The following is a 23,875-nucleotide window of genomic DNA, read 5'->3' on the forward strand; positions in this document are numbered from 1 at the left end:
ACTAAGCGAAGGCTGGATGTTGCTGCGTTTGGGATTCCTTCCCAACTTCCCAACACTGAGCCAGGAAATTGCCAAGTTAGCCGCCCACCGTGAAAGAGGCTTCTGTGTTCTTTTCTGCAGAATTCCCTTGCACACAGGCATCATCCCGCCTCTTGTTTCTGATGCTTCCTCCGGAGGCGGAAAGAAAGTTGGCACATTTTAAAGCATTGTGAGTGTATTTAAGCGGACAGCAGTTGCACATAAAAGTCCATATCATACAAAATACATACACACAAACAAGCATATGGCTTGAGGGGAGAGTGTGTTGCCATGTGTGTAATATTATGTTCATGTGCATGTGCGCAAGTCAGTGTACGAAAGATGAAGACTCACACACACTCGCGGGCGTGGAATTTGTGCACTATATCCCTCGCGAGCACACGAGCAGCAGCGGGACGTGCGCGTCGACGCTCGACGAGGTCACGTGAAGCCCGAGGCCGGGCGCTCTTTCATCGACCACAGAGCGTTCGGCCTTCCCGCGGGCACCGAGCGTCTCTCTGCCCTCGACCTAATGACATTATTGCGGCGAGCAATGAGGTCTGGAAGCCCGGCAGCGGATGCGCAGTTCAGTCATGACATTAGGGATTCGTGTGCGTCTATGTGTCCTCGTGCTTCGATCCAAAGCAGGTGTTTATTGTTTTTCAAGCGGCGAGTTACAAGTCGGCGAGTTGGTCTACCTATGACTCGATTGTGTTCCCGGGAGTCGCAGTAGTTTTCTCGTGACTTTGTGTCCTGTGACTAGCCGACGTCCACGCTGCCCCTGCTTCGATTTCACTTCTCGAGCTTGATTCTAGTCTGGGTCCAGGTTTGTGTTAAAACCATCAAAGGACAAATGCTACTTTTGCCCTTGGTCCAAGGAAAAAAAAGTCAGGAATTCCTCATGAATTCACTCTGGAGGATAATGTGCACCCTCAAAAACGACGCGCAAATATCAGGAAAACCCTTCTACCTTTGTATAACGCGCACCATCAATTTGCTGCAATTTTTTTTTTTGTATTTTATTAGGTTTTTCAAATATATGAGCATGCATTAACAGTCACTCACATTTGACGCGCGCGACCACGCCCGCGCACCTCCGTGCTCGGAAAGCTGCACAGTCGAGCACAAAAAAAAGTGTAAAATTTTTTATGAGTAGAAAAAATAGATATTGAATGACTTTGCTTATTTTGTGTAGTCTTGACATCAATTTACGTGTTTATTTCATAAACGTTGTTAACTAAACAAGCCTGCTCCAAAACAACTGGTATTCACCCGGAAACAGGATATGCAAGTTAACCATACTGAGCATGTTCACAGCTGCTTCACATACTGCATTTACGCCGAAAGTCATCGACGTCATGAGCCATGTCAAAGGAAATTCTCAGTTACACCAGCGGTGCTCATTGCGTCGATCGCGAGGCAGTGTGACGATGTGCTCCCCGACCCTCTAAAAAAGGACGTTTGACTATCATCCACCTCGTCGCCCGATTCAGGTGTGGCCAATACGTGGAGCGCACGCACATAAAGGTGCGTTCTAGCAAGCCGGCCTCCTATTTACGGGAGTCCCGCGATCCGTGCCCCCCCCCCAAACAACAACACATCACGATTGGCGACAGGAATGTTTGTTGCAATGTATCGCTAGCTTGTTGCCACTAACGCCGATTATTTCAACAATTTCAAAACACTGGGGGAATAGATTTGTTTATTGTTTATTCCTTGACAGGCCAGTCCATTTAACTTCTCTTCAGATAAGTTTGTCAAATCAAGAATTTTTATTGATGAAAAATTTTAAATAGCGTTTTATATCATGTTCTACGAATATCAGTTGAAATTGGAAAGCATCATTTCTGAATTTGAAATTTTAGTTTTCTATTTTAGTTATGTATTTGTTTATTTTATTTTTTAATTTACAGTTATGTTATATTAATCCAGAAAATGATTTTAAGGTCATCCCTAATTACACCGGCAACTTTATCTGCGAGCATGACTGACCACACCCGTACATTTTTCAAATGTGAGTGACGGCATTTACGCTTCTTTTTAAATCGAATGTTTGTTTTTTAAAAAAAAAAAAAAGCTGCGACATATTGTCACTGAAAAATATTGGATAAGCTCTCGTTGTGTCCATTTCGACCTCGGAATATGTCAGAACTGAATCTCAAATCTATAGGATTTTATCTACTTTAAGTCTTTTCCTCTCCTTTTTCTCAATCGCAAAATAGACGAAGCTTAATGTCACAAAACCGCAACGTCATCCCCGAAATTTATGCGAACATCCCTCCCTGAAGTGTCCTTTGTACACAATTTCCCTCTCAAACCTCCACTTTCCTTCCTACTCGCGGTTTGTTCCCACTTTCACACCTTAAAAGTACAAATATTGTTACATTTTGTTGGTGTTGTGTGTGTGTATATATATATATATATATATATATATTTTATTTTTTTTTTGTCTTTTTGAGCAGGTTTTAATTGTGGCGTTGCCCAGAAATGCTTCAATTTCTCCTCCTCCCCCCGTCCGTCCCTTCCCCATGTCTCAGCCTCTTTGAGTAAATTTCCCCACCCTTGACCCTCAACTCGGCTAACCATAACTAACCAGTCGGTTGTGGACATCATCTGCATGCGTCACTAACAAGCCAACTCGCTGGGTAACACGTTAAATCATGCATTAACACGACTCTTCCCCCCCAGCCGGGGGTGTAACAAGAGCGGAGTGGCACGCCTTTCCACGGCTTACCGGCGGGGCCCGAGGAGGGGATTAAAGGCCTAGAGTAAAGACTAGCCTGCATCTGGTTTCTTTTGGGTGGCCTCAACTTGACCTCCATCACCCAGGAACCCCCCCCCCCCCCCACAAAGCCCCCACCCGCCCTCCCCCTGCCTGACTGATCAACACTCACAAATCAGATTCACACCACTTTTTTTTTTGAGTTTGACTCGGGATCACCGTGAAATTTCCAGACTTTAAAAGCCGATTTTCCCAATTTAGCGATACGGAACTAAAAGCTGTGTGATATAACGATATATTCAATTTTAAAACATCCATCATACAGTGTAATCTTGATCGTTTATATGGGTAGGTATGCCTTGCCGCTACTTAGATTACCATCTATTTTCTATTCCTCTGCTTAGTAATATTTTTTTTTTTTTGTCTTTTATCAATTTAATTGTGTGGTTTGTGTAAAATATCCATCCATTTTCTTAGCCGCTTATCCTCATGGCTGTGCTGGAGCCTATCCCAGCTGTCAACGGGCAGAAGGCCAGGTACACCCTGAACTGGTCGCCAGCCAATCGCAGGGGACATCGAGACAGACAACAGTTGCACTCGCAATCACACCTACGGGCAATTTAGAGTCTCTAATTAATGTTGCGTGTTTTGGGGATGTGGGAGGAAACCGGAGTACCCGGAGAAAACCCACGCAGGCACGGGGGAGAACGTGCAAACTCCACACAGGCGGATCCGGGATTGAACCCGGGACCTCGGAACTGTGAGCCCAGTATTTTCCAGCTGGTCCACCGTGCCGCCCTATATAAAATATGTATTTTCTAAATTGGAGAAGACATAACGGAACATTTCAGATAAAATATAGTTGGATATAAAATTAGCTCGATTAACAACTATTATTTCAAAAAGTGATTAGAGAGCATCTGCCGACCAGTTCAGGGTGTAGTCCGCCTTTCGCCCGAAGCTAGGTGGGAAAGGCTCAGGGTTTCCTGTGACCCTTGTGAGGATAAGCGGCTTGGATAATGGATGGACGGATTAGCGAGTTAAATCCTCGCTAAGATAAGAAAGATGACACGAAACGGCATCTGTTTCAAATTATTTTCCGTATGACGAGAAAGGGGCCCAGTGGAAGGCAGTCAGTCGTTCACACTGAACATCACCTAGAAGTGATGCCATTTTTTTTTTTTTTAATTTATTTTTTTTAATGTTTCAAAGACACGGATTTAACCATGCTGGAATTTTTTGACCCAAAATTTGTGCTTCCAAACTGCAAAAATGTGGGAGAGTTAGCCTTGTAGCACCTGTAAAACTTTACATGAGTAAACATAAGAAAGCTAACCAGGCCAACCATACAGCTCGACGGCTCAGTTTATGACGTTAAATTGTTGAATATTTGTTGTTGTTGTGGGGAGGGAAAAAAAAAACAATCTCAAATTTTAAGGCCAAATGGCCATGGCGTTTGTTCAACACAATAACACGTTCTTATGGTCAGAACTGGTTGGGTTGGTTTCACTCTTTTTGAGCGCTGTCTGTCCAGGCCCCACCTTTGACACTTCCAAGTCGTTTTTATAGCCGTGGGATGATTTATGGACTTCCTGTGTGTGTGTGTGTGTGTGTGTGTGTCCACTACTTATGTGGTGCTACTAACACTTGAGCACAATTATTATCAAATCATTATCACTCATAAAAAAAAAAGTCAATCAATAATCAAACAACCCAATCCAAGCCCCCCCACCCCCCTCTCTTTCTTCCTCATACGATTCTTCCAGGTAACCATGTCATACTTTGTCCACCCCATCCCTCTCACTCTCACCTTCCCCATTTTTTTTTTTTTTTTTTAAACAACCACCCAGGACAGGAAATTCTTCAAAGGATTCTTTTCCAAAGTAAGTTGCTGATTCGCGTCCAGTCCGAGTGGCTTTTTCTTTTCTCTCTCTCTCTCTTTTTTTTTTTTTTTTTAACAAATCACACTTTTGAAGGCCAGATGTCACACACATACACACACCGGTGCATGTGCTTGAGAAGATCGGGGGGGGGGGCACTTTAATATTTTGTTAACATAAGCATCTACTACACACACACACACAAGCACGCAGGAACACACTGTCGTCATTGCTGTTCTAAGCAACAGGGCACCCGTGCACCAACCTTCTTGTTCCTCTCCTTCCGTTTGGCTTGTCTGGCACAGCAACTTCACTGTGAATTTGGCAGGGATATTATTATTATTATTTTTTTTTTTTTTGACTGAAACGCTTCTCTTGTTTTGTTTTGTTTTTTAAACTGCACGTAGGCTGGGAAGAAGGCAGTGCGCGCCGTGCTGTGGGTGTCAGCAGACGGTCTGCGCGTGGTCGACGATAAAACTAAGGTGAGAAAACACGTCAGACGTTCGAGATGGGCGATGAATTGATTTTTCAGGAATTTAATTTTTTATTTTTTGCCAGGTGTTACGGCACCGTCTGCCAAGTTCTGTTATGAGAACAGACATGAGCGAAATCAGTTTGAATGGTTTCCAAATGACAAGCAAATGGGCCTGTTGAAACCAATTACGGAAACAAATGTTCTGAATATTGCTAAATACGAGATATGCCCGAGTGGAACGGTGGTCGTATGGTTAGAGCTGCCTCGCAGTTCGGAGGACCGAGGTTTAAATCCCAGACCCGCCTGGGTGGAGTTTGCATGTTCTCCCCCCGTGCCTGCTTCGGTTTTCTCCGGGCACTCCGGTTTCCTCCCGCATCCCAAAATCATTCATTAATTGGAGTCTCTATATTGGCCGCCTCCTGCCTGAAGATAGGTGGGATAGTCTCCACCCGCAACCCTTGTGAGGATGAGCGGCTCAGATGATCGGACGTATGGAAGATATGCCCGTTTACACCAAAAAAGCAGCAATTTTTCTGGGAACCGTAATTCCCGGCCTACAGAGCGCACTTGGTTACAAGCCTCACCGAGTACATTTGTAAAGGAAATACCATTTGGTACATGCATACGCCGCGACTGTGTAAAAGCCGCAAGTGCCCACATCGAAACACGAGATATTTACAAAGAAGGGCGGTACACAGAAAGAGTTTAGCGCTAACAGGGCCAATTAAAATAAAACTTACCAGTAAACAGCACTCAGACACGCCAGTAACACAGCATCAACTCGCTTGCACACCGCTAACGCCAGCGCAGCGCTAACAGGGCTGGTAAAAGTCACTTATTCGGCACGTATATTCCACCGGTCTCATTCTTACCTTTTTCCGCTCAAGTGCCTCCTTGTGGCCATTAGAAAAAAAAAAACACAAATTAGCCGCATCGCCGCATAAACCGCAGGGTTGAAAGCGTGTGAAAAAAGTCGCGGCTTGTCGGCCGGAAATTACGGTATTTGGAACTTTTGACTCGAAGTATGTGCTTCCAAATTTGTGGCTGAATTTGCCTTTGTCCTCGTGTATAAATGTTTTGACAAAATTGACATTTTCCATGAGGCAGCACTTCATTTTTACATTGTCTCTATTTCTGTTGAGGTTTAGAGGAGGTCTCTCCCCATCTGTAGTTGAGTAATATTTAGAAAATAATCTCTATGCTAGAGTGGAGCACCTGCAAGAGCAGAATCGCTTTTACATAATGTTAGACTGACATCTGCTGGAAAAATAACAAAACTACTTCCTCCAATGTCTATAGACGTCGCCTAATGAAGACATAATTTTCATTCACAAGATGAAAATTAAACCAAACCCCAATGGCATATGAATAGTTAGCTAGGTTATTAAAGTAACAAGTGTAGATTAACATTTTGTTTAAAAACACTTGTTTAGTCATCTGATGAAGATAAATAAAACAATTTCAATTAAAGAATAAAAACATAATCGAATGAAGAATACAAATTTAATTTTAGGACACCTGTACATTCCCAGTAAATGAAAGAAAACACTAATCAAAACGATATCAGTAAGCAATATGGAATTATTAAGATTAAGAGATGTTACGCTGTGGCGACCCCTAACGGGACAAGCCGAAAAGAAACTTCTTCTTCTAATGATGTAAGACAAAACATGTTCAAGTTAGTGTTGGCAGCTTATGTTGTTGTTTTCTTACATGGACACAGCAGCTAGCACCCGAAATTATTTTCGATTTTTCATATGCCGTAAAATCGCTAATGTATTAGGGTTGGGAAAACACGGCAGCTATCACTTCATCACAAGCCTTGACAACCCAAGCATACTATTGCACTTGCGCTTCCATATGTACACAACAGCCATAACACTGCAAAATTATGTTCAATATTTAATTTAATGTTCTTTAAAAATTGCTCATTTATGACAATCATTGATTAACATTGGCACAAACGCATCATGATGACAAACCTTGCATATCAAAGTCCCCAAGACACGCACAATGAAGCCGCAGTCAGCACATCCCCGTGACTGTCCCAAAAGTCTTTATTATGTCACAAGATCAAATGCCGATGTAACGTCATCGTCTAAAAGTCTTTTTTTTTTCTCTCCTTTGTTACAAAACATTCAAGCTAACACTGCACTGTGAGGGTTTGTGTTGCCCAATAATCTCCGTGGTTACATAAGGCCACCGATCATACAAAATATTCCTCTTCTCAAAGGAAACACGTGTGTAGTAATATCTTCCAAAAACTGTTTTTCAAAGGTAAGCAACGGAATCGACCCGACAAACAGTTGCTCTCTGCGAGGAGGCATTATATTAATCAATTTTTTTTTTAAAAACAATACAAATTTAGGTAGCCCCGCAATGTTAACTTATCGTTTAAAAAAAAATAATAATAATAATAATAATAAGCCCCAATCCAGCCCCAAGCAAATGTTTTTTCCTGTGTGATTTGCGGATTTTCTTAGGGGTTATTTCTGCCGTCACTGGCCTAGATAAGATGTTTTTCAGTTATCAATACGGAGAAAACTGCAATTATTAATGATGAAGCAAATCTTTTTAATCTGACGGCGAACCTTCTGTTCCGCAGGACCTGATCCTAGACCAGACCATCGAAAAGGTGTCATTCTGTGCGCCGGACCGCAACTTCGAGAGAGCATTTTCGTACATCTGCCGCGACGGGACGACGCGCCGCTGGATCTGCCATTGCTTCATGGCTGTCAAAGACTCTGTGAGCGTGGCGCACAAAGAGGGGAAGAGATTAATATTTGACGCAAACGTGATCATTCAATGCCGTACGAGCAGGGGGAGCGGCTGAGCCACGCCGTGGGCTGCGCCTTCGCCGCCTGCCTGGAGCGCAAGCAGAAGCGGGAGAAGGAATGCGGCGTCACGGCAACCTTCGATGCCAACCGGACCACCTTCACCCGCGAAGGCTCCTTCCGCGTCACCACGGCGACGGAGGCTGCCGAGCGGGAGGAAGTCATGAGGCAGCTGCAGGACGCCAAAAAAGGTGCCCGTCTAGAATTGCGCACTTCTCCCGCAAATGTTGGGATCATTATTTGGACGTGGCTGCGGAAAGATTCCATAAACATTCAATTTTCATCTCTTGTGATCTGCATTATCAACTGACTGATGATTTTCCAAGAATACATATTTAAATTTAAGGTGCCCAGAGGACATATTCTGTTGACTAAGATGTTAATCGTGGTTGCTTGAAGGGAAGCAGTCACATGGAAAACAAATTTATACAATTAATACTGGCTGGTGGAGCGGTGGAAAACTGGTTTGCTCACAGTTCTGAGGAACGGGGTTCAAATCCCGGCTCCGCTTGTGTTGAGTTTGCATGTCCCAAAAACATGCATAATTGGGGGCTCTAAATTGCCCGGAAATGTGATTGTGAATTGTTGTTTCTATGACCCCCGCAAGTGGCTGGTAACCACTTCAGGGCGTACCCCGCCTCCTGCCTGCAGTCCCGCGACCCTTGTGAGGATAAGCAGCTCAGTAGGTGTATGGATAATACTGGCTGGATTTTTATTTACTGAACTTCAAAGACGAGGGATGCGTCTTATTAGTGAGACGCTTTTATCCGGACATATTAAAATGTAAAAAAAAATTTTATCAGCTAGGTAGTACTATTATCCATCCATCCATTTTCTTTATCACTTATCCTCACGAGGGTCGCGGGGAGTGCTGGAACCTATCCCGACTGTCAACGGGCAGGAGGCGGGGTACACCCTCAACTGGTCGCCAGCCAATCACAGGGCACATAGAGACAAACAACCAATCGCACTCACGATCACACCTAGAGGCAATTTAGAGTGTCTAATTAATGTTGTATGTTTTTGGGATGTGGGAGGAAACCGGAGTGCCCGGAGAAAACCCACACAGGCGCGGGGCGAACATGCAAACTCCACACAGACGGGGCCGAGATCGAACCCGGATCCTCAGGACTTTTGAGGCCAACGCTTTATGAGCTGATCCACCGTACAATTATTCAAAAAAAAAAAAAAAATGAAGGTCAAAAGGTTAAACTTGAAACAAAGCAACTGGGTATCAGGAAAGTATTCACAGCACTTCACATTTTTCTATACTATGTTATGTCACAGCCTTATTCATAAATGGAATGCCCCCCCCCCCAAAAAAAAAAAATTGTAATCACAACACCCACCCCTTTCTGACATTAAAAAGTGGAATGTATGAAACTGTGTGACAAGATTGAAGCTGCAATCGATGTTTTCACATCACCCATCTTGTCGACAACAGCTGAGAGCGACGCCAAGGCTGCGGGGAACTCGTCGGCGGCGGGCGGCGTGATCAACATTTCCGCCGTACAGTCGGGCGGCTCGCCGTCGCCCTCGTCGTCGCCGCCGCTCCCGCCGGCCGGACTGGGCCCGCAGGCCATACCCCGGCGGCACGCCCCCGCCGAGGCGCTGGCCAGGCAGGGCTCCTTCCGCGGCTTCCCGGCGCTCAGCCAGAAGACGTCGCCCTTCAAGCGGCAGCTGTCGCTCCGCATGAACGAGCTGCCGTCCACCGTGCAGCGCAAGTCGGACTTCCCCATCAGGAATGCGGGTGAGACGGGGAGTCCGCGCACACACACATTTGTGGCCACACTTTGACTGTTGGTGTAATTTCTTCGCCCTCATCCGCACGCAGTGCCTGAGGTGGAAGGAGAGAATGACAGCATCAGCTCGCTATGCACTCAGATCACCACAGCGTTCAGCGGGCCCCCGGAGGACCCCTTTTCCTCGGCGCCCATGCCCAAAGCGCTCGCCTCGCCGCAGTCGCCCGGAGCGCCAGGTGACCCGTCTCGGCCTGAAATCGAACATGGACAGCAGAATCACATCACCTTTGCAAAATTATCAGTTATTATTCTGATGTTGGACCAAGATATGGATTTGAGATTTGGTGATAACATGGCAAGAGAAAACGAATATTGGTCGAAATAATACAAAAAAATCTGTTTCCTAATAAATATATACAAATATTAGAGCAGAATTGATATAAATAAGGGGAAAAAAATTTTTTTTTAAATAAATTATAAAAATACCATTACAAAGAAGTAAAACATTGGGACAAATCCCCCTAAATATTGGGGCAAAAACTTAAAAAAGTTGATAGAATAAAATATACAAATCATACAGGAATATTTAATCTACACAATAACAGCATCATCTTGCTCTGCACATGGATACAAAATTATTAGCAAAGATGTTACACAAGGAAATAATGGGGGAAAAATACATTATAAGAGTATAAAAATTTAAAAAGCTATTGGATGTATTAAGATTGATTAAGAGTATTAAAGAATTCCAGATGGGAAAATACATAATTCACTGGAAAAATTACACATTTTGAAGGAAAAATAAATAATACAAAATTACACCAAATTAAAGAATTTCAGATGGAAAAATATACAATTCATTGGAAAAATTACACATTTTGAAGGAAAAATAAATATTACAAAACTACACTAACATGTAAATATGAAATATTAGGTAATGAAATACCAAAATGTTAGAAAGACGTAGATGTGTAAATATTACAAAATGACGCAAAATATTAGCCAAAAATAAATACACAACAAAAATAAAACTTATTAAATTTACAGAAATCTCATGAAAAAAAATTGGACACAATACAAAAATATAGAGGTAAAATGCAAAAATATATGAAAAATCTTAGGGGATAAAATCACATACATTATATAGATGACAATTATAAACAATATTAGACAGTATAATATGAGTTAGTAGACAAAAATACCCCCAACTAAAAATGTAAAATGCCTGCGCCCCAAAAATTGAGGCAAATGTACAATGGGGGGATGAAAGGGGGCCTTACCTCGGCTTTCTTGCGCCATCTTTCATTGCACCATAACATTCATCTGCCGTCATCTCCGCTTTTTGAGTTACGTTCGCTTACCGGTAAAGCGGAAAACGTTTCCTCCTAACACAAATCTTTGCCTTTTAGACATCGTAGTCCTTTATGCTTGTTTCTTGTACACTTGGACTCGCACGTCTAACATCGCACCTCCCTCCTCTTCCGCCGTAGTCAACGGCTCTGCTGCCACCGCTACCGCTTCCCTCTCTGCGCCGCATCCTCTTCCTCCTCCCCCACCTCCCACCGCCGCCGTCAATCCTCCAGCTCCGAGCCCGGCGGCGTTGGCCCCCGCTCTACCCGCTCGAGACACTAACCCCTGGGCCAAGACCCCCGCTGGGGTCCCGGCCCCGACGGCACCCGGTAAGAGGACGAAATTTAAAATAAAAAAAAAATGGAGGTGTTTGTGTGTACAGTATCGCTATTGACAAGGGGGGAAAAAAACGTCATCTATAATATTTTTATTGAAAGTTAGGAATGTAACTTGAGAACAAAGCTCTGAAACTGTTCGTTACACACAGCCATCCCCATTCCATGTTGTACCTTTGTACACATAGCAGGGACGAAAGTGTGTGTGTTCCGTTTGTCCAAACAGGAGGCGATTGGTCGTCGTCCACTCCGGTCATCATCGTCCCACCCGCGTCTTCTCCCGCGTTGCCCTCGCACAAGCGAACCCCCTCCGAAGCGGAAAAGTGGCTGGAGGAGGTTTCCAAGTCTGTCCGGGCCCCTCCGCCGAACCCCATCCTGGCGGCGGGCCCGCTGCCCGCCGCTTCGTTTGCCGCCCCCGCCGCGCCCTTGCCCCCGGTGGCCTACACGCCCCTGCTGCCCCCGCGCCAGACTGCTTTCCACCCCATGTCCAACGGGCTGTCCTTCCCCCAGCCCAGCGTGCCTGTGGTGGGCATCACCCCCTCGCAAATGGTGGCCAACGTCTTCGGCTCGGCCGCGCAACCCCAGCCGTTTCCCTTCCCCGCCCCCGTAGCGCCCCCGGGTGCCGTCGCCGCGGGGCCCTTCATCAAGCCGCCGCCCGCCGCCCCCGTTCACCCCGCCAATGGCAGCGGGAGCGTCAACGGGGGGAACAATTGGGCGGCGCTTTCCCACCTGCACCCCCACGCCTCGCCCGCGGCCGCCCCCCCGCAGCAGCCGCAGGAGGACGCCTTCGAGGCCCAGTGGGCGGCGCTCGAGGGGCGCTCGCACCAGCGCACTACGCCGTCGCCCACCAACCCCTTCTCCACCGAGCTGCACAAAACCTTTGAGATCCAGCTCTGATGACTGTGGCTGAGGGAAGGGATGGTCTCCAGGTTGTGGGAGTGCGGGGCAGCGGCGGTCGCGGTGGGTGGGGTCAGCTCAAACACCCCCCCCCCCCAAAAAAAAAAAAAAAAAAAAAACCTGCTGCTGTTCTTCACGGTTTCATCAACAATTTCCGTGCTCGTTTTGATTGCGCTCTGGAGATCCACCGCCGCCCGCCCTGCAAACCACGCCCCCCTTCCGCCCCCCCCCCTCCACCCGCTTATGCCATCCATCCTCACTCAACTGGAAGAATTAAGCAAGACAATGCCAAAATGTTTATTTTTATGCATCAAGTATATTTTAAATAGCTTTGGATTCCCAGCATCATCTTGCCAAAGGCACAGATCATGACAAATTAGCATATATGTATATTATACATAATGTATATTATACCTAAGTATACAAATTTATCTATATAAAAAATCTTACAGCAGTGGTTATTTTTAATGTGATGTAAAGAGATTTTGTGAAGGGACAGCTGCTTTACTTTTTTTTTTTTTTGGCGTGTTTTATGTTATTTTTTAGTCTTTTGGTGGTCAACTGTAAATATTACAGTCGTTGCAGCAACAATCAATGAGGACCTAACGACAGTGGCAGCAACCAACGGTGCGCTCGCATTTTAATTTTTTTAATTTTACGAGGGGAAATGATTATTTTGCGACAGGTCGTCTCCCAAATACTGTACCTACCTTGACATTTTGACCCCCCATCGGCCCGCTGCTAAAGTGTTCACACGGAGACGACGATCAACCCGTCTTGTCGTGTTTTATTTTCAATTTTTTTTTGTTTTTGAAATCAAAACCTGTGAATATAATCTTTTCTCTGATCTATTTTTTCATTCTGTAATTATTTCATGACTTTATTCCACTTGTCTGGAGAAATACTAAAAGTTAAAAGATTGAATAAATGATGGTGGTAGAGGGAAAAACTAAATGTGTGGACGTTCATTGGTAAGTACATAATTGTTACGATACATGATTTATAGAAATGTTTTGCCGTTTTTATCACATGGCTTGTGGTTAGCATGTAGCGTATGTTGTGTCTGGATGCTCTGGCTTTCTTTCATGTCCCCAAAGTTGGCTTAAAATTGTGTAAAGGTGAAGGCCTGTTTGTCTTATCAAATCACATTTTTTTGCAGCGTTCGTCTATTAAATTTAAGTAGCATTTTTCATACATTAAAATGCAACAACACCAAGTGCTTTAGAGAAGTAAAAAAAAAAACAAAAAAAAAAACGGCGGTTTCTTCCCACATCCCCCCAAAAATGCAACATTAATTGGATACAAAATTGCCCCAAAGTGTGATTGTGAGTCCGACTGTTGTTTGTCTCTGTGTGGCCTGTGATTGGCTGGCAACCAGTTCAGGGTGTACCCTAAACCCGCCTCCTGGCCGTTGACCGCTGGGATTGCCTCCGGCACTCCCTGCAACCCTCGTGAGGATAAGCGATGAAGAAAATGGATGGATGGAAATAGCGCCTTCGCGAATAAGCTCAAAACACCCACACCTGCATACAGCACAGATACTGATTGTGTTGTCACTTGCAAAAAAAAAATTACAATATTTTAACAGAAGACTCAGAAAAATGTCTATAAATGTCAATATACTCTAGTGTGAAATAATACTTGTCAAAATCTGCGATTAGCCCCGCCCCTCTCGCCCAAATTCGAGGACAGGCTCCGTCTGATCTGTGACCCGAATGAGGGGTCAATCGCCATAGAAACTTGTTGTTCGTCCTCCCGTCCTGTCGGTGGCGCGGGTCGCATCTCGGTGACGCGGTGCCTCGCCGCCGATATAAATGGAACCCGGATGCGAGTTGACAACTTCAGGAAAAAAAAAAAAAAAATAAGAAAACAAATAGACACGTGTGTCCGGAGCCAGGGTTGTATATGTTATAACCAAGCCTGTCAAGGTAACATTGCTTATTTTTAATATAGAAGAGGATTTGTGTTAGTGTGTCTTGACACCGATTTGGTGCGTTAGAAGAAGCCAGCGACTCGGAGTTTAGCTGGTTAGCTAGCCTCCCCCCCAAGATGTGATGTTCGTAATTGCCTTTGAATGGCGGAAAATGGGGACTAAATTACCATTGTATCTTCTGTTGTGTGATAGTCTCTTAAATATTGTACTGAGGGTTGCAAAGGTAAGTACGTTTTCTATATCTATCTTTTTTTTTTTTTTTTTGATTAAGTGACAAACAATTAGGATAGCGTACAAGTGCCAATAAGTGCAATCGAGCTTGATCGATTTTGCCGACAATCAATTTCTCGGCCTGCTTCCATAAATTTCCATGCCATCAAGTTTTGTTTTTTTTTTCTTTCTGATAATACGTACTGTATATCTTTTGACAACAGCTCGGAACTAAAAACCCATTCGGGTTTAGGTGATTGAAAAGATATTAATATAAAAGGTAACTTAAAAAAAAAGTCACATTAACTCTTAGAACTGATACGTATGTGCTTTTTTTTTTTTGGCTCAGTAGCTTTAACCAACACCTTCCATCACATTCTTTGGACTTTGATAGCTCTCCAGAAAGTAGCTAGCCCAGGGATTCACATACATTTTTTTTCCACACTGCACTGTAAATGTTTTCATGGTGTGTCCAACCAAAAAAAAAAATGAGAAAATGTAATTGGAGACAGTGAAGAAAATGAGTATTTGAACACCCTGCTATGTAATCGCAAGTTCTCCCACTTGGAAATCATGGAGGGGTCTGAAATTTCATTGTAGGTGCATGTCCACAGTGAGAGATATAATCTTAAAAAATAATCCATAAATCGCAGTGTATGATTTTTCTACGATTTATGTGTGCGATACAGTTGCAAATAAGTATTTGAACACCTATCAGCGAGAGTTCTAAAACTCAAAAACCTGTTGGTACACTTTTAAAAGTCCGGCTCCACTCCATGTATTATCCTGATTCAGGTGCACCTGTGTGAGGTCGTTAGCTGCATAAAGACACCTGCCCACCCCATAAAATCGGTAAGACTCAAAACTTGAAACATGGCCAAGACCAAAGAACTGTCCGAAGACACCAGAGACAAAATTGTACAACTCCACACGGCTGGAAAAGGGTTGCGGAGAAATTGCCAAGCAGCTTGTTGGGGGGAAAAAGGTCCTCTGTCGGCGCAATCGTCAGAAAATGGAAGAAGCTAAAAAAATCAATCGGAGTGGAGTCCCATGCAAGATATCACCTTGTGGGATTTCAGTGATCCTTAGAAAGGTGAGGAATCAGCCCAGGACTCCATGTCAGGACTTGGTCGATGGCCTGAAAAGAGCTGGGGCCGCCGTTTCCGAGGCGACTGTTGGTAATACACTAAGACGTCATGGTTTGGAGTCCGGCACGGAAGGTTCCCCTCCTTGCATGTCAAGGCCCGTCTTAAGTCTGCGAATGACCATTTGGATGATACAGGGGAGTCATGGGAGAAGGTTTTGTGGTCAGATGAGACCAAAATGGAACTTTTTGGTCATAATTCCACTAACTGTGTTTGGAGGAAGACAAATGATGAGTTCCATCCCAAGAACACCGTCCCTACTGTGCAGCATGGGGGTGGTCGCATCATGTTCTGGGGGTGTTTTTCTACACATGGGACAGGACGACTCCATTGTATTTATGAGAGGATGATCGGGGCCATGTATTGTGAGATTATGGGGAACAACCTCTTTCCCTGAAGATGGGTCACGGCCGGGTCTATCAACGTGACAATGACCCGAAAGCGCACAGACAGGAAAACCGAGGAGTGGCTCCGTTAAAAAGCACATCAAGGTTCTGGCGTGGTCTAGCCAGTCTCCAGACCTAAACCCAATGGAAAATCTTTGGAGGGAGCTGAAACTCCCTGTTTCTCAGCGACAGCCCAGAAACTTGTCTGATCTAGAGAAGATCCGTGTGGAGGACTGGGCCAAAATCCCTCCTGCAGTGTGTGTAAACCTGGTGAACAACTACAGGAAATGTTTGACCTCTGTAATTGCAAACAAAGGCTACTGCACCAAATATTAACGTTGATTTTTTCCCAGATGTTCAAATACTTATTTGCATCTTTATCACACAAATAAATCATTAGAAAATCATACATTGTGACTTCTGGATTTTTCTTTATAGATTATCTCTCTCACATTAGAGATGCACCTACGATGAACATTTGGAGAACTTGCAATATGGCAGGGTGTTCAAATACTTATTTTCTTCACTGTAGTTTAAGCAGACTTGTTTTTTTTTTTTTTGTTTTTTAAAATATTGTTGTGAGGCATGAAGATAAGATCGTAGTTTACGATCGATGGATGCAGAAATCCGGGTCGTTCCGACGGGATCGCATACTTTGTGCTTTTATCTTATCTTAAGTGAAAGTTTTTCTTTTGCCCTTGTCAACTTACACACCGCTAGTCAAATGTTTGCGTGAATTATTCTTTTTTTTTTTTTTTTTCATATTTTTAACCTCCCTTTTGTTTACAGAGAGAGATGCTGCGTGGCTCCACGTTTCCAACGCGCGGCCAGCTGGAAGTCCACTGACGTCTGAGAGGTGCCTTGTGGATGTTTTTATAATTTCTGTCATATTTCCATCCATTTATTAAAATGCACGATATTTCAAACTGACAGTGTAGAAAATGCCCCCACACAAATTGTGATTCAGTTTGTGGTTTTGGTCCATAACATATCAGAAAATTGGCAAAAAAAAATATATATATATATATACTTGAATGTGGCACAGTGTATCAGCTGGTAAAGCGTTCGCCTCACAGTTCTGAGGACTTGGGTTCGATCCCGGCCCCGCCAGTGTGGAGTTTGCATGTTCTCCCCGCGCCTGCGTGGGTTTTCTCCGGGCACTCCGGTTTCCTCCCAGATCCCAAAAACACGCAACAATAATTGGACTCTCTAAATTGCGCCTAGGTGGTACTGTGTGCGGCTGTTTGTCTCTATGTGACCTGCGATTGGCTGGCGACCAGTTCAGGGTGTACCCCGCCCCGTGCCTGTTGACAGCTTGGATAGGCTCCCTACAACACTCGTGAGGATAAGCGGCAAAGATTATGGATGGATATGTCTTTGAATCCTTGTGATTGGTTGATCTTTCTCGCGGATGATTGGCACGCCTCTAGAATTAATCAGTTAGTCATAGTACAAAAATAAATAAATGTTGTAACTTCTTCCGCTAACAACCCAGACTAAACTTACTCAGTCGATCTATCATTTCAATATTCTTCCTTGGTACCCATGTGCAGCTTTGCTTTAAAAAAGGTGTCATATTGGGGTATTTTGGAAAGGGCACAAAAAAAAAAAAATGCAAATAGATTCCACAGAAAATTGTGAAATGCAAATATGTATTAAATGATGGGACAAAAAGTTAACAAGTCATTTTGCAAACGCTCCCTTTAATGGCTATAAATGTTGTCGTTTTTAAGTTCTCACTCCCCTGGTGATGGCTCACCGGGGGCGGCTCGTCGCCATCATCACGACGGTCCTCGGCGCCACCTTTGGGGGTCTCCTCGTGTGGCGAGCGATCAGAACCAAGAGGAAGCGGCCGCCTTCCGTCCAGAGGGAAACGCCGCTTCCCGTTGCCGACCGGCGCCCCCCAGGTGGGGAGGTCCAGGCCGCGGCGCACGAGAAGACCCGGGCGGGACCGCCCCCGCGCATCCCGTCCTCCGAACAGCTGCTTTCGACGACGCCGGTGACGGTGAGCTCGCCGGAGGAATGGCAGCGGCTGTGGCCGCCGATGCGGGAGGACCTGGCGGTGGTCCCGGTGCTGGGAATCGACTGCGAATGGGTAACTGGTTTACTAACATAGAATCCACAATTTTAGGAGGCTTGTTTGAGGAAAAATGAACAATTATTTAAGAAAATAAGTTGTAAATTTATGTGGGTAAACCCATTGTTTCATAATGGAATTCATTATCATTTTTATGATGTGGTTTTACAAGAAGTATATCCATCGTATTCTTTTCACAGGTATCAGACAAGGTGGTCTCCCTGCTCCAGATGGCTTCTTATTCCGGCCGGTGCGTGCTGGTGCGACTTCCGGCGTTCTGCGACACGCCGCTCCCGCCGGACCTGATGGAGGTCCTGCGGGACCCGCGCGTCCTGAAGGCCGGCGTCGGTTGCCACGACGACGGCAAGCGGCTGACGCGGGACTACGGCGTGTCGCTGACCAGCGCGGTGGACTTGCGCCACCTCGCACTGAGGCAAAAGTGAGTCACCTGTTGTATGTGTTTTTATTTTTTGTCATTTTTTATGTTTGTTTTTTTTTTTTTTTTTTTTTTTTTTCCCAGGCAGTTGCCTTTGAGCAACGGACTCGGCCTGAAGTCGCTCGCGGCCGACTTGTTGAACGTTTCACTGGACAAGTCGCTGGAACTGCGATGTAGCGACTGGGAGGCACACGAGCTGACGCCCGAGCAGGTTCTTAAACCGCCAAGGGATTTTTTTATAGGCTGGGTTATGCAAAAATATTTAACTGGTACTGGTCAAAAACTCCTAAAAATGTTATCACAATATACAGTTACACATATTTTCTTTTCGGCACTCATGGCTTCACCTATTCGCAGATATTCTTTTAGGTTATTTGGTTTAAACAACTGCGTTTTTGTGGAAATTGCCAATTGGCTGTACACTAGCGCCGCGCTAGTGCTAACGCTAGCGCCGCGCTAGTGCTAACACTAACAGGGCCGGTTAAAATAAAACTTACTGGTAAATATCACTGAGACATGCCAGGGACACAGCTGCAACATGCTAGCACAGCTGACTTGGCCGGTAAAAGTCACTCCCTCGGCACATATATTCCACCGGTCTTATTACTTTTTCCGTTCGAGTGCCCCCACGCAGCTGTTCGGGAAAAAATGCACAAATTAGCCGCATAAACCACAGGGTTGGGTGTGTGGGGGGTGGGGAGAGTTGCGGCTTGTAGGCCGGAAATTACAGTCATTTGTATTAAATTTACACTTATTTTGTGCAATTACTGTATAGATATATACTTTTTTTTTTTTTTTAAGATGACATACGCCGCCAGGGACGCCCAAGTGTCCGTCGCGCTCTTCTTCCACCTGCTCGGCCTCCGCCCCGAAGCCGACCCCGCTTCCGCCGACTGGTTCTCCTACACCGCGTTGGCCGCCCGCTGCCAGGGGTTGGTCGACACGCCGTTCAGGGGGCGGTCGGGCGACGAGTCGAACGAGCGCAATGATGCCGCCGCCGCCGGCATAAAGAGGACCCCGCGAACGCGCAGGCCGCTGATGGGCACGTCCACGAGCCTGGAGTCTGGAGATCAGCCAAACCCGGACCCCAGGAAGAACAACAAAAGGAAGCCACTGGGTGTGGGCTACTCTCCAAGGTGGGCGAGGGTCCAGTCAGCCGTTGCGGCTGTTGGGCGAATGCAAACTCGCTATTGGAAGATTAATTTGTGGGGGGGAAGTGACTTTGGGATCCAAGTCATTGTCGGTGTTTTCATCCCGGGTCAAAGGTAGCCATGTGAAGTCCCCCCACCCCCCAAGTGCACCTTTGTTTCCAAGCATGAACAGGTCCATTTGAAGTGAACTAAATCACTTCCTCTTGTGCCGCAGGAAGTCTCCTCTGTACGATAACTGCTACCTGCACGCCCCCGACGGTCAGCCGCTTTGCACGTGTGACAAGAAGAAGGCAAAGTGGTATCTCGATAAAGGAATAGGAGGTACGTTGGCACGGCAAGGTTTTTAGCCCCTTTCAACACACCTGCGCTTCTCTCGTCCCCTCGTGTGGAACGCACAAGTACCGTAAATTCCGGCCTGTAAGCCGTGACTTCTTGCGGTTTATGCGGTGCGGCGGCTAATTTTTGCATTTCGTTCTAACGTCCGCAAGGGCGCACTCGAGTGGAAAAGGGAAGAGTGAGACCGGTGGAGTACATGTGCCGAGGAAATGACTTTTACCGGTCTGGCCCTGTTCGCGCTGTGCTCGCGTGTTATTGCCGTGTCTCAGTGGATTTTTTTTTTTTAACAGTAATTTATTAATTTATTTAAACCGGCCCTTTTAGTGCAGCGGCTTTAGCGCGGTGCTGGCATTAGCGCTGGCTTTAGTGCGGTGCTGGCCTTAGTGCTACCGGTAAACTGCAGTGCAGTCTTTTTTTTTTTTTTTTTTGTAAATATCTCGTTTGAATGTGGGCACTTGCGGCTTTTACACGGCTGCGACCTATGTATGTACCAAATGGTATTTCCTTTACAAATGTACTGGGTGAAGCTTACAACCAGGTGCACTGGTCTCGGATAGTTTCTATATGAATTACGAGTATATGTTCCTTCTTTGGATGTTGTCGTAATAGCAGCAAGCGCGACTCCTGGCCCGCGTGCCGCGGCAAAAACTGCTCCGTTTTGACACTCAAGCGTCACTCGTCACGCCCGGTGTCACATTCTGCACGGGACACTTGCGTTTCAGCGCTCCAGAGCGAGGATCCGTTTGTGGTGAGACTCCTGTTTGAGCCGTCGGGACGTCCGGAATCCCAGCAGGACTACTACCTCACCGCTAAGGAGAACCTCTGCGTGGTCTGCGGGAGAGCGGACTCTTACATCAGGTCTTCTTTGACCCTAAATGTGTTAGACAAAATACATTTTCCGGAAGAGTTTTTAAGTGTGATAACATCGGAGTAATCCTTTATTTTGGGAAAGCTAAGCAATTACTTGTGTGGTGCCGCCGCCCTCGCAGGAAGAACATCGTCCCGCACGAGTACCGCCGTCACTTCCCCAACGAGATGAAGGATCACAACTCGCACGACATCCTGCTGCTGTGCACCAGCTGCCACGCCGCCTCCAACGTGCACGACGCCGCCCTCAAGCAGCATCTGGCCGACACCTTCTCCGCCCCGCAGGGTTGCGAGGAGGGCGTGCGGCCCATGGAGGACCCCGAGCGGCGACTGGTGCGCTCGGCGGCCCGCGCCCTCCTCGGCGCCGGCGCCGGACTGCCGCAGGGGCGACGGGACGAGCTCAGGGCGATCGTCAAGGGCTTCCTGAACGTCGACGGCGAGCGAGAGCTGACTGAGGAGGAGCTCCGGGGGGCCGCCGCTTTGGAGACGAGGTGAGGTACTATCAAATGTGGTGATCGGGTTAAGGATTTCAAGACTGGGTTAATTCCGATTGAGGATTTCAGGCCAAGATTAGCCATTCAAGACGAGGTTTCGGTTTCGAGAGAAGATCAAGGTTTTTCCATTAGGTTTCAAAGCCTGTTTTAAAGGTTCCAGGCAAAGATTTAGGATTTCAAGGATGGTAAAGGCTTTCAATCCAGGTTTAGCGGTTTTGTAGCGTTCCGAGCTTTTAGGGCAGGGGTGTCAAACTCATTATATTCGCGGGCCAGATTGTAGTTCTGGTTTCTCTCAGAGGGGCGTTGTGACTGTGAAACCCTAAAATTGTTTAATCGCCTCATCATATTTACACATTAAATTTTATGAACTAGTTTTGGAATCAGAAATCAAGGGTAATGGCTTTTGAACTACTGTTCATGTTTGGTAACACAAAAATGCTTGCAATATCTCAATGTTATCATTTATGATATCAGATTTAGAAATTTTGTACAAATTTTAGCAAGAAACACGGAAGTTGACACACGTGATATGCCCTCGCGGGCCACATAAAATCACACGGCGGGCCCGATCCGGCCCCCGGGCCTTGAGTTTGACACCCGCGCTCTCGGGTTTCAAGTCAGGGTTGAGGTTTGAAATGCGCTCGTCAAGAAATCAAAGGCATCACATTCCTTCTCTCTCCCCCCCCATCAGGATTTTAAACGAAGCGTACGTGCCCCACGGCCTGAAGGTGGTGCGCGCCTACGCCGCGCGGGGCCCCCGCGGCCTGATGGAACTGGAGCGGTGCTGGAGGCAGCACTTCCTGTCCGCCATGCGCCCCAAGCACCTACCGCCGCTCTGGTGCGTGCAGCACAACCACGTAAAGCTCCTCCGCAAGTACGGCGACGACCTGCCCGTCACGCTCAAGTGAACGGCGGCGACCGCCGATTTAGTGGCGGTAGGATTATTATTATTTTTTTATTATTAGAGATCGAAAGTGGAAATTTACAAAGATACGAGACGTGCAGCAACCCGCTCTTAATCTTTAGTCGTAGCAGGTTAGCGGCTAATGCTAATGAGGCTTGTCCGTAACGTTCTTTTTTTGGTCGCTTTCGCGTCTGCATCCAAATTGCGTTCTTTTTAAAAAATCTCATGTCTTTTTAGAGCCGTATTAATTTATTCCGAGATGAGGTTTTGATCAGCTGTCGCAGCGAGGACGGAACGTGCGGGCACAATGTGGACGTTTCTTGTTAGTTTGCCTGCCTGCTTTGCCCCCCCAGCTATTGTCCTTTTCAGTCAATAGTTCTTCTCTTCAAAGTGTCATCTTTTCGGGTCCACTTTGATTTATTTGCGATTTTTGACCGGTTCTCTCAGCGGGTGGGTGGCAAACGCTAAAAAGTTTCTTGCTTCCTGTCAACTTCCCTCCATCTTGTCGCTCTCTTTAAAATAATCCAGCTTCATTTTTTTGGGGATCCCTTTTGAACATTTTGTTCCAAGATTGAAATTTTCACCAGGTCTCGCCGTGGGCCGGACACGAGTGAATTTATCCTCGCGCTCGCCCACATTTTTTTTTTTTTTTCTCTCCCGACTGTTGGCCTTTTCAGTCAATAGATCAAATTCCGGACTTGGAAAAATTTCAATTTTTGGAGGGGGGGATTTCGAGATGAGCTTTTGCATTTGAGGGTGGGGGGAGGGGCAAGGCTGAAGCCACAGCCAGAGTCCCTACCTGATTTCAATCAATAGCTCATATTAAAAATGTCGTCTGTTTTGATCCCAAGATGAGATTTTTTTTTGGGAGGGGACACGGCAAAACTGTCCAATTCAGTTCATGGATCCAGTTGGGGTCTTTAAAAGTTTCAGCGATGTATGTATTTCAAGATAAGATGTGGGGGGGGGGGGGGGGGGGGGCGGCGCTAGCGTTCAGAACACTTCCCTTCCCATTTGCGGGACGCCTTCCGAAGTCCATGTTCTAGTAGGCTTCCTAGTCCCGTTTTTGCCCCCCCCCCCTAAACCCGCCACTAGCTTGTTTAGCATATCGAAGAAGCAGAGAGGAATATCTTTGTAAATATGAATGAAATACTATTAATAAAGTTTCCAATGAAATTCAAAGAAAAAAAAGATGTCACATTCACTTTTTTGTTTTATTTTGTACAAAATCACAGTTTTCATAAATAGTCTGTAAAAGCAGTAAAAAAAAAAAAAAGTGGTACGAATCGCTTGAGACGATCACTTTTTTTTTTTTTTTTTTAATTGTTGTTGACAATCCAAGCTACGCTGGTTTAAGGCCTCTAGATTTTGGCATGACAACAATCAGTCCCCCCGGAAATCTTTTCCCCAAGGAGGACTGCGACCGATCATTTCCCAAACGGCGACAATGGCAAACGAGGCGGATCGTTCCAGAAGGGCTTCCGTTCGAAGGACGCCATTTTTCTTTTTACAAAAGTGGCGTTGGCAAGGAGTGAAAAGTCACTCTGACATCTTTTTTTGTAATTTAATTTTTTTTTTTATACTGCATTCCTGCCGAAACGCCCGACGACATTTCTGACCAAGGTTTTGCGTGCTAAAGTACTGCATAATCTTACTGCGACCGTTCAAAAAAAAAAAGTCATC

At 45.7% G+C, this 23,875-nt stretch overlaps 2 protein-coding genes across 6 annotated transcripts in view; both read left to right on the top strand.

Annotated features, from left to right (window-relative positions):
• Window positions 1-12,955, top strand: part of numb (NUMB endocytic adaptor protein) — a 42,281-nt gene extending 29,326 nt beyond the window's left edge. The window contains exons 4-11 of one of the 4 annotated variants that reach the window (XM_061843044.1): window positions 4,591-4,623; window positions 5,028-5,102; window positions 7,701-7,841; window positions 7,916-8,120; window positions 9,374-9,679; window positions 9,764-9,907; window positions 11,162-11,350; window positions 11,583-12,955. In XM_061843044.1, the coding sequence (XP_061699028.1) occupies window positions 4,591-4,623; window positions 5,028-5,102; window positions 7,701-7,841; window positions 7,916-8,120; window positions 9,374-9,679; window positions 9,764-9,907; window positions 11,162-11,350; window positions 11,583-12,253 (1,764 nt within the window). In that variant the 3' untranslated portion in view covers window positions 12,254-12,955. The remainder of the gene's footprint in view (window positions 1-4,590; window positions 4,624-5,027; window positions 5,103-7,700; window positions 7,842-7,915; window positions 8,121-9,373; window positions 9,680-9,763; window positions 9,908-11,161; window positions 11,351-11,582) is intronic. The other 3 variants (XM_061843047.1, XM_061843046.1, XM_061843048.1) reach the window with 3 other exon arrangements.
• A 1,071-nt stretch (window positions 12,956-14,026) lies between these two features.
• Window positions 14,027-23,335, top strand: exd2 (exonuclease 3'-5' domain containing 2). Of its 2 annotated transcripts, none has more exons than XM_061843050.1 (10): window positions 14,027-14,181; window positions 16,717-16,783; window positions 17,661-17,932; window positions 18,205-18,443; window positions 18,525-18,651; window positions 19,242-19,576; window positions 19,806-19,912; window positions 20,650-20,785; window positions 20,917-21,285; window positions 21,980-23,335. In XM_061843050.1, exons 3-10 carry the CDS (start codon window positions 17,678-17,680, stop codon window positions 22,194-22,196), a joined length of 1,785 nt encoding a protein of 594 aa, XP_061699034.1. In that variant the 5' UTR covers window positions 14,027-14,181; window positions 16,717-16,783; window positions 17,661-17,677; the 3' UTR covers window positions 22,197-23,335. The 2 variants fall into 2 exon arrangements, with proteins under 2 accessions (XP_061699034.1, XP_061699033.1); XM_061843049.1 differs by having other exon boundaries at window positions 17,661-18,022; window positions 21,980-23,334.
• The last annotated feature ends 540 nt before the right edge of the window (window positions 23,336-23,875 follow it).

This window comes from Syngnathoides biaculeatus, chromosome 15 (genome assembly GCF_019802595.1).
Source record: "Syngnathoides biaculeatus isolate LvHL_M chromosome 15, ASM1980259v1, whole genome shotgun sequence".
Taxonomy (NCBI): domain Eukaryota; kingdom Metazoa; phylum Chordata; class Actinopteri; order Syngnathiformes; family Syngnathidae; genus Syngnathoides; species Syngnathoides biaculeatus.